This window comes from Antechinus flavipes, chromosome X (genome assembly GCF_016432865.1).
Source record: "Antechinus flavipes isolate AdamAnt ecotype Samford, QLD, Australia chromosome X, AdamAnt_v2, whole genome shotgun sequence".
NCBI lineage: Eukaryota > Metazoa > Chordata > Mammalia > Dasyuromorphia > Dasyuridae > Antechinus > Antechinus flavipes.
In genome coordinates, this window is record NC_067404.1 from 46,280,699 (window position 1) to 46,294,197 (window position 13,499).

Here is a 13,499-nt window from a genome sequence, read left to right on the forward strand (position 1 = left end):
TCCGTGCTCCTTGCTCTTTTCTCAGTGGAGGGGGTTCGCAGCTGGTCGCTTCTTCTGCACAGGTTCCCGAGCTCGGCCTGAGCTCCGAGTCCCGAGTCGCGGCCGGGCCTCCCCGCCGCAGCCGCCGTGGCCATGGAGCTGCCGCAGCACGGCCCCGGGGACAGAGAGGAGGAGGAGCCGGGACCGTCCACGTCTTGGGAGGCGAGAATGGCCCTCAAGGACTGGGAGGAAGACGAGGTAGGCTAAGCCCGTCGCGGTGTCGGGGGTGGGGTGGGGTGGGGGTGGCAGGGAGACAAGCGGCATTCGCGTAGCCTGGCTTCTCCAGCCTCGGCGCCCTTGCCTGCAGGGGTGACCCCCTCCGCGCCTTCCGTCGGAGCCGGCGGCATGGGCCCTGAGGGGAGGAGGTGGGGAGAAGGGGAGGAGCAAGGAGAGGGCCGGGAAAAGGGGGGTCGTCTGGGCAGGGGCGTTGGGGCCGAGCCCTCGAGGGGTCCCGCACTTGCGAAGGCTTGGGAAGAGAGGTTAATTTGGTTCCTTCTGGCTAGGATAGGGAATGCTCGAGCGCGTCTCTTTCGCTAACTAGCGGGGCCTTGGGGATGGGGGCAAAGAGAATCTTCGGTGTCCCTGGCGGTCTCCCCCACCCCCCGCCCCCCTCGACCAAATCGGGCCACCCTGGACAGCGGTCCCCCAATTCCCCCTCCCCCCTCGTTCGTAATCCCTCCTTGGAGCGGGGTGTGTGGGATGGTCCTCCGCGGGCTGGGCCTTTTCGGCTGCTATCTTGACTCCCGTTTCCCGTTCTTTCCAAGAGCCTCAGCCGGCCCCCCGATCCACGCAGTTGATTTTTTCCCCTTTAAACTAGAAGCTTTGGGGGCCGAGCACCCTCGGCTGATCTGATTCTTGCCCTTTCGAATCGATGGTTCTCTGCCCTCCGCCTTCGGGCACAGAACCCTCGAGACGCGATTCGCAAGTAGACCTCGAAGTTTTCCCCAAACGAGATATTAACGGAGAAAACTGGGATGTGGATGCGCAAAATTGCTTTTGGGGTAGCCTGGGCATTTATTGGCATTTTCCCTTTTAAGGCATGCTAAACTTGCATTTTGACTATGTAGGGTCATTAACTTGGTGCCGCCAGCCCTCACGTGGCCTGGCTTGGGTTATGACGTGATAGTGATGCTGTAGGACCAAATGGCTATCCTTCTAGGGCCTGGCTTGGGTTATGACGTGATAGTGATGCTGTAGGACCAGATGGCTATCTTTATAGGGTAATCGGTCACTTCCCTCTGGTCTTGGCGACGCCATAATGGCCCTTACAACTTTTCCTTATGTGAGGGACTTAAAACTCAGCAGGTTTTTCATTTTCTCAAGAGAACCTGTGGCAAGATTTCCCTGACAGAAGGTCAAAAAGTCACAGAGCTAAAAAAAGGCAGTTGAGTGAAATTGAGTTCCTTTACCTCTTGACCCTTGGAAATCCTCAAATGACCCTCTAATAAAAGTTCAGAGTTGGCTACAAATAACAGTAGGGAGCAAAACTTAATTAGTTTTTTTTATTTTTTAATAAAGACTCTAACAGTAGGGAGCAAAACTTAATTAGTTTTTTATTTTTTAATAAAGACCCTTAAAGAGCATTGTATCTCTCTTATTGATTTGCCCAATAGTGTTTGATCTTTCCAAATACATGCAGAGGTGGTTTTAACATTGACCTTTGCAAAACCTCGTGTTCCCTCTCGCACCACTTTCCTCGCTCCCTAAGACCGCAAGTCGGCCATCTTGCTGTAGGCCAAACACGTGCAAATCTTCGAAACATAGGTAGTCGCTATACTGGGCAAGGGAAATCCAACAAAAGGGGGGAAAAACTTAAAGAAAAGAAAAAACAAACAAACGACAACAAACTCCTGAAAATACTATTCTTTGATCCCCATTCAGGAGTAGGTGTCTCTTTTTCCCTGGGAATGATGCTCCTTTGGACTGTTTTGATTTTCACATGGCAGATAATACTTTAAATCTCCCAAATGGTGAAATAACACGGTACTTAATCATTCTAGTCAGTGCTTTGGTCTTTCTAAAAAGCAGAAGAGATTTTGTAAACCCCGAACGTCTTAACACTTCTATTTCTCTTATGCAGAGTGTCCCAAAAGTCTGTGTACTTTTCAACCATGAAAAAAACCAAACTTTAAACTGCAGTTAGACTTTGGAGACACTGTGTGTGTGAGTGTGTAAAGTAGGCTGCAGCCTATTAACAGTGATGACTTGTGCACAAGAAATGTCACAATGTGCACATAGGAGCCAGATGAATAATGGGAAAGGGAGGTAGGGCATTTTGGCTTCATTGATAGCCCCCCAGTTGAATACCCAGAAATGGACCTCCTGTGGAGGATTTATGGAGGGACAAGGACAAGGACTAGGTCACTGGAAGAGGGAGGCTTCTACAAACACTTGTACATTCTGGGCTGGGCCTTCCCAGACTTTGAGGTGGAGACTGTGATGGACTCTATGTCAGTTGTATGCACCCGTTTTAGGAGTGTAATAGCTCATTGTGGAAAGGGGACTAATTAATAAGGTAATAACCTTATTAATAACCTCGGGGAGGAATTTTATGGGTGCAGTAATTCTTGAAAACCATAGTCTCTACTAAATTATGTAGGGGCTGTGATTTGAGTATTCATGCTAATGAGATTACAGAAAATAATAGTTTACAAAGCAGTTTACAAGATATTAACTCTTTTGATTCACACAACTGCCCTATGAAGTAGGTGCTATTATAATCCTCATTTTACAGATGGAGAAAGTGGGGCAGGGAAGCCCAGGGTCTGTCCCACAGCTTGTGTCTGAGATAGGATTGAAACTTGAGTTTTCCTGATTCTGTGTTGTGTTCTCCCACCAGTAGCTAGCTGCCTGAATAAAAATAAAACAATAAACTTTATTGATAATAAAACAATAAACTTTATTGATAATGATGTAGGTAAAAGGCAGCATTCCCTGCCTCGTTTCTTACCTAGCCTTAATCCCTGATTGGGTGTTGCCTCAGGCACCTTGAGACCTGTTAAAAATCTTAGTTTCCAAAGGCCAAGGTCTCCTTGCATCCAGGGCCATCTCCAGTCGTCTTGATCTCTCATCAGGCCACTGGTCCCCGATGGCTCTGGAGGGGAAAGGGAGAGCGGTGACCTTGCCCAGCCCTCCATCACTTGCACGTACCGGCATCCCTCCCTGAAGTCCTGGACTCCTTTGAGAATAAAGGACAAACCACCGCAAGGGCTACCATTTCTGCAGGGTTTCCCCAAAGACTTAGTTTTTAGTTGAAATGCTTTAAAAATCCCTGACGACTTTTGAGACCCTCCCCCCGCACCGTCTTTTAGATTGGTCCTGGACTTTGCTCACATTTGATTTTTCCCGGTCCCCTTTACTGCCCGGGAAAGGGGAAGCTATTATTAGCCTCATTCTACAGCTGAGGGAAATTTAATGACCCATTTACCCTCTGCCTTCAGGGAGTATCTTTGCAGAACTATTTGAATAATAATAACAATAATACCCAGAGAGCATTTACATAGCACTTTAAGGTTTTCCACTCACGTTCCTGCCTCATTTGATCTTCCCCATTCCCGAGAGAGAGGTAGGTGCTTTTATTAGCTCTATTTTCTGAGGAAATTGGCCGAATGAGGGTCTATGTTCTATTTCAAGTGACTCGTGGCCGTTGTACTTTGGGGTTTTTTTATGGTCTGCTTTTTCTGGTTCTTCCCCTCTTCGTACTCGCTCCTTTCAACCTGTTAGCAACTCGCGAGCCCGATAACCGAACTTGTAAAAGTTGTGTGAAAAGTGAGAGTAAATAGACAGGTTTTGAACTTGTGAGGAAGGAGTCCACGGGGGAGCCAGATGGACTTGGGAGACTTTCGGATTTCCCTTAGGACGGATCCCAGGTTTGGGGGCGAACTCCTCTAAGTTCTGGAGTTATGTTTTCTGGCTTGGTGAAGTTGTTCTGTTGGAGACGGCGTTTTCAGGAACGGAAATGGCAGGAAAAAGCCAATAATTCCTGATTTGCAGAATTTTAAGCTTTCCAAAGCGCTTCCTTGGAATCATTGCTCTTTGAACTTGACATTGCATTGCTAGATTCTTTTTTTTCCTTAATAATCGCTTTTTATTTTCCAAATTCATGAAAAGATCGTTTTCAACATTCACCTTTGCAATAGCTTGTGTTCCAAATTTTTCTCCCTCCCTTCCCTTCCCCCCCTCTCCTGGACAGCAAATAATCCAATATAGGTGCCTAGATTCTTATTCCCATTTCATAGATGGGGAAACAGGCTTAGAAGCACAGGCAATTGGCTAGAAAAGGAAAAAAGAGAAGAAAAAGAATTTTAAAAAACCATGCCTTTGAAAATGATGATGACCCGTTTGAAATATCTCAAGATAAAATTTAAAAGTTTACTGTACCACAGTAAGATGGAGTTTTTTCTCTTCAAAAAAATGAAAAAAATTTTGTCATTCTCTTTTGTTTTTTCTTTTTTTTTCTGTCAGTCCTTTTCATTTTTACACGCCTCCTTCTCTTCCTTTAACATCTTAGATGTATACAGTTAAGTCTCCTTCAAGAGTTCATTTCCTCTCTTCCTTTTCTTGTCTTTTTCGGAATTCCTCCTATGGGTCCAGTGCCATCCCCCAGTCTATGACTTGTTTTAACACAGTCATACTTTGGGAGACAAAGTTTACCTGGTAGGTTTTTAAAAAAAAGTTTGGGAAGAGAGTCCAAATTAATTAAAGGAAACTTGGTCTCTCCTCCTAGATCTAGAATTTTAATTAGCATATAAATTAAATCAACAGGGGGTTTGCAGATTCTTCTGAAATGTTAGCAAAAGCTTATTGAGTCAAAGTGCTTTGTTGGATTAAGGCTTTCTTTTTCTTTTCATAAAAGTTCCTGTGTATGTTTATATTCTTGTCTGAGGAATGAGGCAATTTTCAGTATTATGAAATTGGAAAATTGGATTTTACCTCCTCACCAAAGGTTTATGAGGAGTTGGAGCCTGTGGAGCTTCTAGTTCCCTCTTGTCCTTTGCTTTAGAAATAGGATTAGAATCCAGTATTCCTGATTCTCTTTCTATTGTTTTTTCTTCCATACTGAAAAGTTTCAGAAATGACTAGCTCAGATGAACTGTATCATTTGTATAACAAATAAATCTGACTCCCCACCCCCAACTCTCCCCGAATTGGATCTCTCTTTTGAAAATGACCCTTCTACCAATACTAGTCTACACCTGTTCTTCAGAGGATTTAGTCTCATGGGATTGTTTGGAATTTTTTGTGAGGGGTGACTTCTCTAGGGTCACCTGGCCACCTGATGTGTCTGAGGTGGGATTTAATTCGAGTCTTCTTGCCTCTGAATGACCCATTATCCATTACCCCCCATAGTGCCTTTTTATGAGTTACTTTTCCAAGTTGTTGAAAACCAAAACCTCACAAATATTATTTTTAATGTGTACAATTAGATCACAGCCATCCGCAAATTTTTCCCAAGAATGAATATTTCATTTTTATTTTTTCCTTTTGATAGTATTTTCATTTTCCTATAGCTCCTTCCTCCTCTACTTGACCCTACTAGCCATCCTTTGTGACCAGTCTCCTTAAAGGGAGAAAGAACCTTGCTGATCAGCCTAGCACCTACTGTGCCTGAGGGTAGATATTCCTGCCCAGGACTTCTTAAACTTTTTCTACTTTCTACCCCTTTTGGGCAGAGAAATTTGTATGTATATAGGTATGTAAAATAGGTATACAAATCAAACATAAAAGAACCTAACGTAAACTGGGGACAGAACTAGAGGCAAGAAGCAGTCCCCAGCCCAGGAGGAGTTGACACTCTAATGGGAGAGACAATTTGCAAACAAAAATAAAGCAAGCAAGCTAAGTACAGTTTAAATGGGAAATAATAGGGGGAAGACCCTGGGATTAAGAGGGACTGGGAAAGGCTTCCAGCAAAAGATGGACGGTAACAACGGTGGAAAAGGAAAAAGCACTATAGGAAGCATCTGAATGCTGTGTAATTACAATGAAAAAGTTAGGCCACAAAGAATAGAGGAAAAGGCCTAGATCAATATGGAGGTGAGGCACCATGGGAATAGAACAGAGCCCAGATTCTTAAACTGTTGTTCAGGATCCCACATGGGGTCTCACAACTGAATCTGGACTTCACAAAATTCTGATTTATTGGTGTTTAATGAATGTTTAGCGATTCTCTTTTGTTTCTTATGGAATAAAAATCTTCCTCTACATTCAGATCCTACATTTTATTTGTTGTTTAATTGTTTTCATTTGTGTCCTATTTTTCTTGGCCCCATTTGTGGTTTTCTTGGCAAAGACATTGGAGCTCTTTGCTATTTCCTTCTCCACCTCATTTTACAGATGAGGAAACTGAGACAAACTGGGTGAAATGACTTGGCTACATGCTAAGTGTCTGACACAGGAGAAATCTTGATTCCAGATGTCTAACCACTGCAGCACAGTCTCATTGCCTCATTGCCTACAGCCATTCCTTACCTCAACAGTCTTGGTTTTTTGTTTTTTAGATTTCCTAAGGGGACTCTGATGTTGTTTTTTATCTTATTTTTAATTTTTATTACAGTTTTTATTTTCAAACCTCTGTATTTCCCCCTTCTTCTCCCCACCCTCTCGCCCAATATATGTTATACATAGTTCTCCAGACTTTGAGAGATCATGGAGGACTGGCAAGGCTTGCTGTGCTTCTTGGGGTCTGGGAGAGTTGGACAGGATGGAATGGCTGAACAACCACGAGCGGGTATTGGCAAGCTTCTGGTTCTCAGTGCTTAATAACTGTTTCCTGCTGACTGCCTGCTGTATAGGGGATGTTTCTTTGCTTTCTTGGATTTCCTGGGAGCATCTGCCTGGCACTGGGGTTCTTTCCAGCTCTGGGAGGTTGCACTACTCTGTCCTGTGCCCGATGTAGAATGAGGCACTGGGAGCAGTGGCACTGGACCAGGAGGGAGAGGTGAAGAGTTCACACAAAGAAACTGACTCGGGCCTCCACCACTTGTTTGCCTCTTCTTGCTTACTTAGTGCTTGTATCTATGCTGACTTTATTTATTGTGTAGTAGTTTTCCATTTTTCCAAATACATGCAAGGGTAGTTTTCAGTACTCACCTTTGGAAAACCTGTGAGTGTTCTAAGTTTTTCCAAATAATACAAAGATAATTTTCAGTATTCCATCTTTGCAAAACCTGGTGTTCCAAGTTTTTCTAAATATATGCAAACATAAATTTCAGGATTCATCTTTGCAAAACCTGTTAGTGTTTCAAATTTTTCCAACTACACACAGAGGTAGTTTTCAGTATTCACCTTTGGAAAACTTGGTTATCCAAGTTTTTCCAAATACATGCAAAGATAATTTTCAATATTCACCTTTGCAAAACCTGGTATTCCAAGTTTTTCTAAATATATGCAAACATAATTTTCAGTATTCACCTTTGCAAAACCTGTTAAGAGTTCCAAGTTTTTCCAAATACATGCAAAGATAAATTTCAATATTCACCTTTGGAGAACCTGGTGTTCCAAGTTTTTCCAAATACATGCAAAGATAATTTTCAGTATTCATCTTTGCAAAACGTGGTGGTGTTCCAAAATTTTCCAAAAACATGCAAAAATAGTTTTCAATATTCATCTTTGCAAAACCTGGTGTTCCAAGTTTTTCCAAATACATGCAAAGATAATTTTCAATATTCACCTTTGGAAAACCTGTTGGTGTTCCAAGTTTTTCCAAATTCATGCAAAGACAATTTTCAGTATTCATCTTTGCAAAACCTGGTGGTGTTCCAAATTTTTCCAAATACATGTTAAAATAGTTTTCAATATTCACCTTTACTAATCCTGGGGTTCCAAGTTTTTCCAAATAATACAAAGATAGTTTTCAATATTCACCTTTGCAAAACCTTTTAGTGTTCCAAGTTTTTCCAAATACATGCAAAGATAAATTTCAGTATTCATCTTTGGAGAACCTGGTGTTCCAAGTTTTTCCAAATATATGCAGAGGTAGTTTTCAGTATTTGCCTTTGGAAAACCTGGTGTTCCAAGTTTTTCAAATACATGTAAAGATAATTTTCAATATTCACTTTTCCAAACCTGTTAGTGTTCCAAGTTTTTCCAAACACATGCAAAGGCAGTTTTCAGTATTCACCTTTGGAAAACCTGGTTTTCAAAATTTTTCTCCTCCTGCCTCTCCACCCTCTATTATCAGTTAGCAATCCTAGTAGATTAAACATGTGCAGTTCTTCCAAACATTTCCATATTTGAAATGCTGTGCAAAAAAAAAAAATCAGATCTAAAGTGGAAAAAAACATGAGAAAGGAAAAAAAATACAAGTAAACAGGTGAAAATACTACTATATATATTTTGATCCACTGGATTTGGATGGCTCTTTCCATCACAAGTTATTGGAATTAATACTAACATTTTAAAAACTATTAATCAAAACATAACATCTATTAAAATGCTGGCCCTGGCTTTCCTTCTTTTTCCCTCCACTTAATATTTTATTTTTTCCAATTACATGTGAAACGTTTTCAACATGTGTTTTTATAAGCTTTTGCAACTGGTTTTCTAAAGTTCATTTTATTTATATGAATGGAGATAAGAATTTCTGCATTTTAATCATGTTCTTTAACTTTGTGCTATTAGCAATGAAGCAGTATATTCTAGGTTGTTAAAATATACTGAACATTACTAATTTCAGATTAATTAAAATCTATTATATTCAGTGATGTAACTTTGGATTCAGTTGGTAAAAGAAAAAAAATATTTAGGGTGGGTGGAAGGGAATGCAAAGACAGTCCCTGCCCTCAAGGAGCTTTACATTTCTTTGGGGAGACTCCACCCCAAAGGTCTCAGCCTTTAGGCAGCCTGGGCACTGAATAGAGTAATGAAGGTGTTTTGTTATTCAGTTTTTTTCAGTTTAAGTTGAGTTCTCCTTGACCCCATTTGGGGTTCACTTGGGTAATGTTTTGCCATTTCCTTCTGTAGTTTATTTTCCAGATGAGCAAACTGAGGCAAACAGGATGAAGTGACTTGTCCAGGTTCACATAATTAAGTGACTTTTAAACTTTCTGTCTGTTGAAATTAATTTTTTTGTGAGTCAACTGAAAACATTTGTGTTGTTATTGTTTCTAGGATGTGTCTCGTCATCTACTGACCTTATTTATTCTTCAAAATTCCAGGCAAATGATCCTACTTTTGAACCTAAAAGTTGCAGACCTGCAAAAGGAACTGATCCTCATTACGAAAAGAAGATGGTATGTGTGTTTGCTTGAGTCATTTTGTGATTGGGGTGGTTATTTTTTATTGCAGTGGGAGGTAGCAAAAAAGTGGGATATTAAGAGAACTAAAGAAATTTCCACATGGTCTCTAGTGCTTCTTGGGTTCTAGATTTTGGGCTAATGCTGCACTATTCACCAAAAGTTCCCCAGTTTTATAGCCAAGGAAGATAAAACTTTGAGCAGTTATGATTTTGTTTTATTGTATGTTGATTTGTCATACGGTCATTAGCTTCCATTTGTTCACTTCTAATTTTGAAGGAATAATTTTCCTCAGTGAGCTTTTGGACCCTGCTCTGAGAAGTTATAAGTAGCCTCTTGGGCCTTTTTTCTCCCTCCCTGCTAGACTTTAAGTAGCCACATTAAATAATCGTAGCCTGAGTTTTCATAGCCTGAATGATAATAGCCAGCATTTTCATAGCGGAGATAATAATAGACATCATTTTCATAGCACTTTAACTGGGTGATCTCTTTTGAACCTTAGAGCCATCCTGGGTAGGTGCTCTTATTATTAACCCTATTTTAAAGCTGGGGAAACGGAGGCATTCCCAGATCACTTTTCTCATGAACCTGTGTATCTTCTGTGAGTGAATTGTATGTGATCTGGGTAAATTAGTTCCTAAGGGAGGATACTCCCTCTGTGTTCCACATTTCTCAGATTGCATTTTAGTTATTAATTTGGGGGGCTTTGATTTTGAGTAGCATCTCTTCTCACCCTCCCAGAACTGTTGTGAGAATTAGAGAATAATTGTAATGTGCTCTGCATGGTGCCTGGCACATTCTAACTGCAACAGAAATATTAGCTATTATTCTTATTCTTATTCTTGGGTCAGTGAATTTCACTTTTGGGAGAGGGAGGAGGCTGTTAAATGAAAACAGTGATTTGGGAAAGCTGGAAAAGAGAGAGAAACAAGGAGGGAGAGACAGAGAAATTCCAGACAGACAGAGACAGAGAGGAGAGACTAGAGAGAAATCACACGTGTTTGTTTTTAGATTGCTGCTTAAAGGGGATGCCATTAGTGCCTTGGCACTACCCCCAAGAAACGCAAAGCACTTTATTTTCCCAAATTTCCATTCCCTAAAACAGACAGCTGATGTGTTACTTTACCGGCCATAAGAATGATCATCCTCAGGAGACAAGATGAAATGGAAACTTTAGGTTTCTCCCAGCTGCTGTTTTGAAAATGTTTAACATAAATTTGAGAGGCAGCTTTTCCAGGTGCTCTCACTCCTGTGCCCTTTGATTCAGCACTCAGCGCCCCTTTTTCGTCCGGGAGATGGAGTGAGCCACTGTAGGCTTCTGTATTTCTGCTCCTTAGCTGGGAAATGGGACTGTTTGATTTGCCTAAAGAGATCCTCTGATCTGACTGTAGGGTAGTGTTTTTCTAGCAAAGGCAAATGCCATGTGGCCCTCCTGTGGCACGAAGCAATATTATGTTTTTAAGAATTAATCTCCGATACTGTGATGTCTCAAGCTTTCATACAGTGAATGACCTAATGACTGTCTTTCAGCAAGCATTTATTATTATTATTGTTATTTCTCCCCATGCTGGGGAGCCAAATAAAGGCCTTTTTTTTTTGCCTTTGTCCCTACCCTTGAGAAGCTCTAAGGAGTCTAATGGGGAGGCAAAAGAGAAAGAAAGAGGTATAAACCAGCTAGGTTGAAGATAAATACAAGATCATTAAAAGAGGGAAGCCTTAAGAGTAGTTTGGAAAAGCTTCCAGGAGAAGGTAGGATTTTAGCTGGGACTTGAAGGCAGCCAGGAAGCTGGGAAAGGGAGTGATCCAGGCATGGGGGACAGACAGTGAAAATTCTTAGCTATTGATGCAATACAAGCATCACTATTACTGTATTTGAATGGAGAAATGTTTGTCAGACTAGTAAAATGCTATTGAATGAACCGCTTTGGAGAAGAAATAAGCTAGACTTGATTTCCGAGTTGTAGTTTGTAGGTTCCTCAAAAGTTTAGCATATGGCATCATGCCATTCCTTCATAGTTACGGGTTATATTCGAATTTTGTACAAAGTTTTATATTGTGAGGACGACTATGCCCGAACCTCAGTTTCCTCACTTGTAAAATAATGTTAAGGATGTATCTCAGGATTGTTAAGAAGATTAAATTTGTTAATATTTCTTAGGCACTTTACAGTCTAGGGCATTATATATGGTACTCTGTAAATGAAAACTGAATTCAAGTTCTGTTAGTTTAGAAAAGAATAATACCATATCATTTTTCTTTTCTTTTCCTTTTTTTTAATAAAGTGTACCATATCTTTTTTCAGGAAGATGGTGTTCTTTTGGTCTTAACTGTTAAAGGAGACCATGCTGCTTATTTTCAGGGACTTACTAAGTGACTGGGTTATTAACTTTTTTGTACTGAAAAGATCATATATTGTGAATTGGAAGGGACCTCAGAGGTGATCCCTAGGACACTGTTATAATCCAGATAAGTCAACTGAGACCCAGAGAGGGGAAGTGACTTGCCAAATATCTGAGGAGGGATTATTTACTAAACAAGTAGTAGTTTCCTGAAAGAATGATTTTTTTGGTTGAAAAGATTCCAGAATGTCTCATATAATCCAATCTCTCCACATCTTTTTGTTGTCCTTTTTTTCCTGAGGCAATTAGGGTAAAGTGATTTACCTCACACAGCTAGAAGTGTTAAGTGTCAGAGACCAAATTTGAACTTGGGTCCTTCTGACTCCAGGGCCACTACTCTGTCCACTATGCCATCTAGTTGCCCCCACATCTTCTTATTGGTAAAATCAGCTCACCCTTTTTCTTTTTTTCTTTTTTTTTCATAATTATAACTTTTTATTGACAGAACCCATGCCAGGGTAATTTTTTACAACATTATCCCTTGCACTCACTTCTGTCCCGATTTTCCCCCTCCCTCCCTCCACCCCCTCCCCCAGATGGCAAGCAAGCTTCCCCTTTTTCTTATGAAATAAGCACTGATAAATTTCTTTGACTATTTTTTAAAGAATTTTAAGCATTTTTAAGAATGAGAAAAAAATTATTTCCTTATTTCTAATAACAATTGGCAGATGTTATAAATGTATTATTTCTCTTTTTAGAAAGCAGACCGTGCAAAAAGATTTGAATTTCTACTGAAGCAGACGGAGCTGTTTGCTCATTTCATGCAGCCTACAACTCAGAAATCGCCAGTTTCACCACCGAAGGTGAAAACGGGACGTCCAAGAGGGAAACAGGATGAAAAACAAAGTCTTCTTTCAGCTGGAGAGTACGTTTGCATCTTTCTCTCTTTAGTCATATGTTAGAACTTCAGTCACATATGAATAAATTGTGGTAAACTTAGTTATTATGCTATGAAGTTGGCAAGAATTCTTTCCATCAGAAGTTCCTAAGTCAGGCTTAATGATGATTTATTCCAGGGTTAACCAGAATTCAAATGTCTCCTATCAAATTACAGAGGAGACAAGAAAGTTATCATCAATTTATTTTTTTAGAGCTCAAGTTTATATTGAACACAAAGGTAGGCAGTTCTTTATTGTCCCTTTCAGTTACCGCCGTAGACGGACTGAGAAAGAAGAAGATGAGGAACTGATATCTGAGAATGAAAATACATCAAAAGTTTGTGTTCGATTTGAAGCATCTCCTTCATGTGAGTAATACCAAGTCTGAATGATGTTTTCCAGGCTGGCTTAGGAAGATCATAAATTGGTGCCTTTAAGAAAAAGAGACTTTATGGTTAAATGGTTGATGTCATTTTAATTTTGCAGATGTGAAAGGAGGAACACTGCGAGATTATCAGGTTAGGGGCCTGAATTGGATGATCTCCCTTTATGAAAATGGAGTTAATGGCATTCTGGCAGATGAAATGGTAAGGGACCAGGGGCAAAAGAGTGGACTCTAGACTCCCTCTCTTTTCTTCTTAAATGCATTTTTATTATTGTTTATTTTTACAGTGCCTATGTTTTCCCCTAGATCGCTCTCCTTCTCCCCTCAGAGAGTCTTCCCTTATAACAAGATATTTTTTTGGGGGAAAAGAAATAAGAGAAAAACAATTGAGCAAAACCATTGAACATTAAACAGATCTGACCTAAAGTCTGGTATTCTCTACCTGTCGAGTCTCATCTTTGCAAAGGAGTTGGGGGAACCGTCTTCTGCCTCATTGTTAGGACCAAGCTTGTTGTTTAGAATATGGAGATATATTTTTGGGTTGGTTGTTCTTTTCCTTTGT

The 13,499-nt window shown here is 40.6% G+C and overlaps 1 protein-coding gene across 3 annotated transcripts in view; it reads left to right on the forward strand.

Moving 5' to 3' along the window:
- Positions 1 to 13,499, forward strand: part of SMARCA1 (SWI/SNF related, matrix associated, actin dependent regulator of chromatin, subfamily a, member 1) — a 111,120-nt gene continuing 97,621 nt past the window's right edge. The window contains exons 1-5 of one of the 3 annotated variants that reach the window (XM_051967791.1): positions 1 to 237; positions 9,198 to 9,272; positions 12,373 to 12,539; positions 12,820 to 12,920; positions 13,039 to 13,139. In XM_051967791.1, coding sequence (XP_051823751.1) covers positions 133 to 237; positions 9,198 to 9,272; positions 12,373 to 12,539; positions 12,820 to 12,920; positions 13,039 to 13,139 — 549 coding nt within the window. In that variant the 5' untranslated portion in view covers positions 1 to 132. The remainder of the gene's footprint in view (positions 238 to 9,197; positions 9,273 to 12,372; positions 12,540 to 12,819; positions 12,921 to 13,038; positions 13,140 to 13,499) is intronic. The other 2 variants (XM_051967789.1, XM_051967788.1) reach the window with 2 other exon arrangements.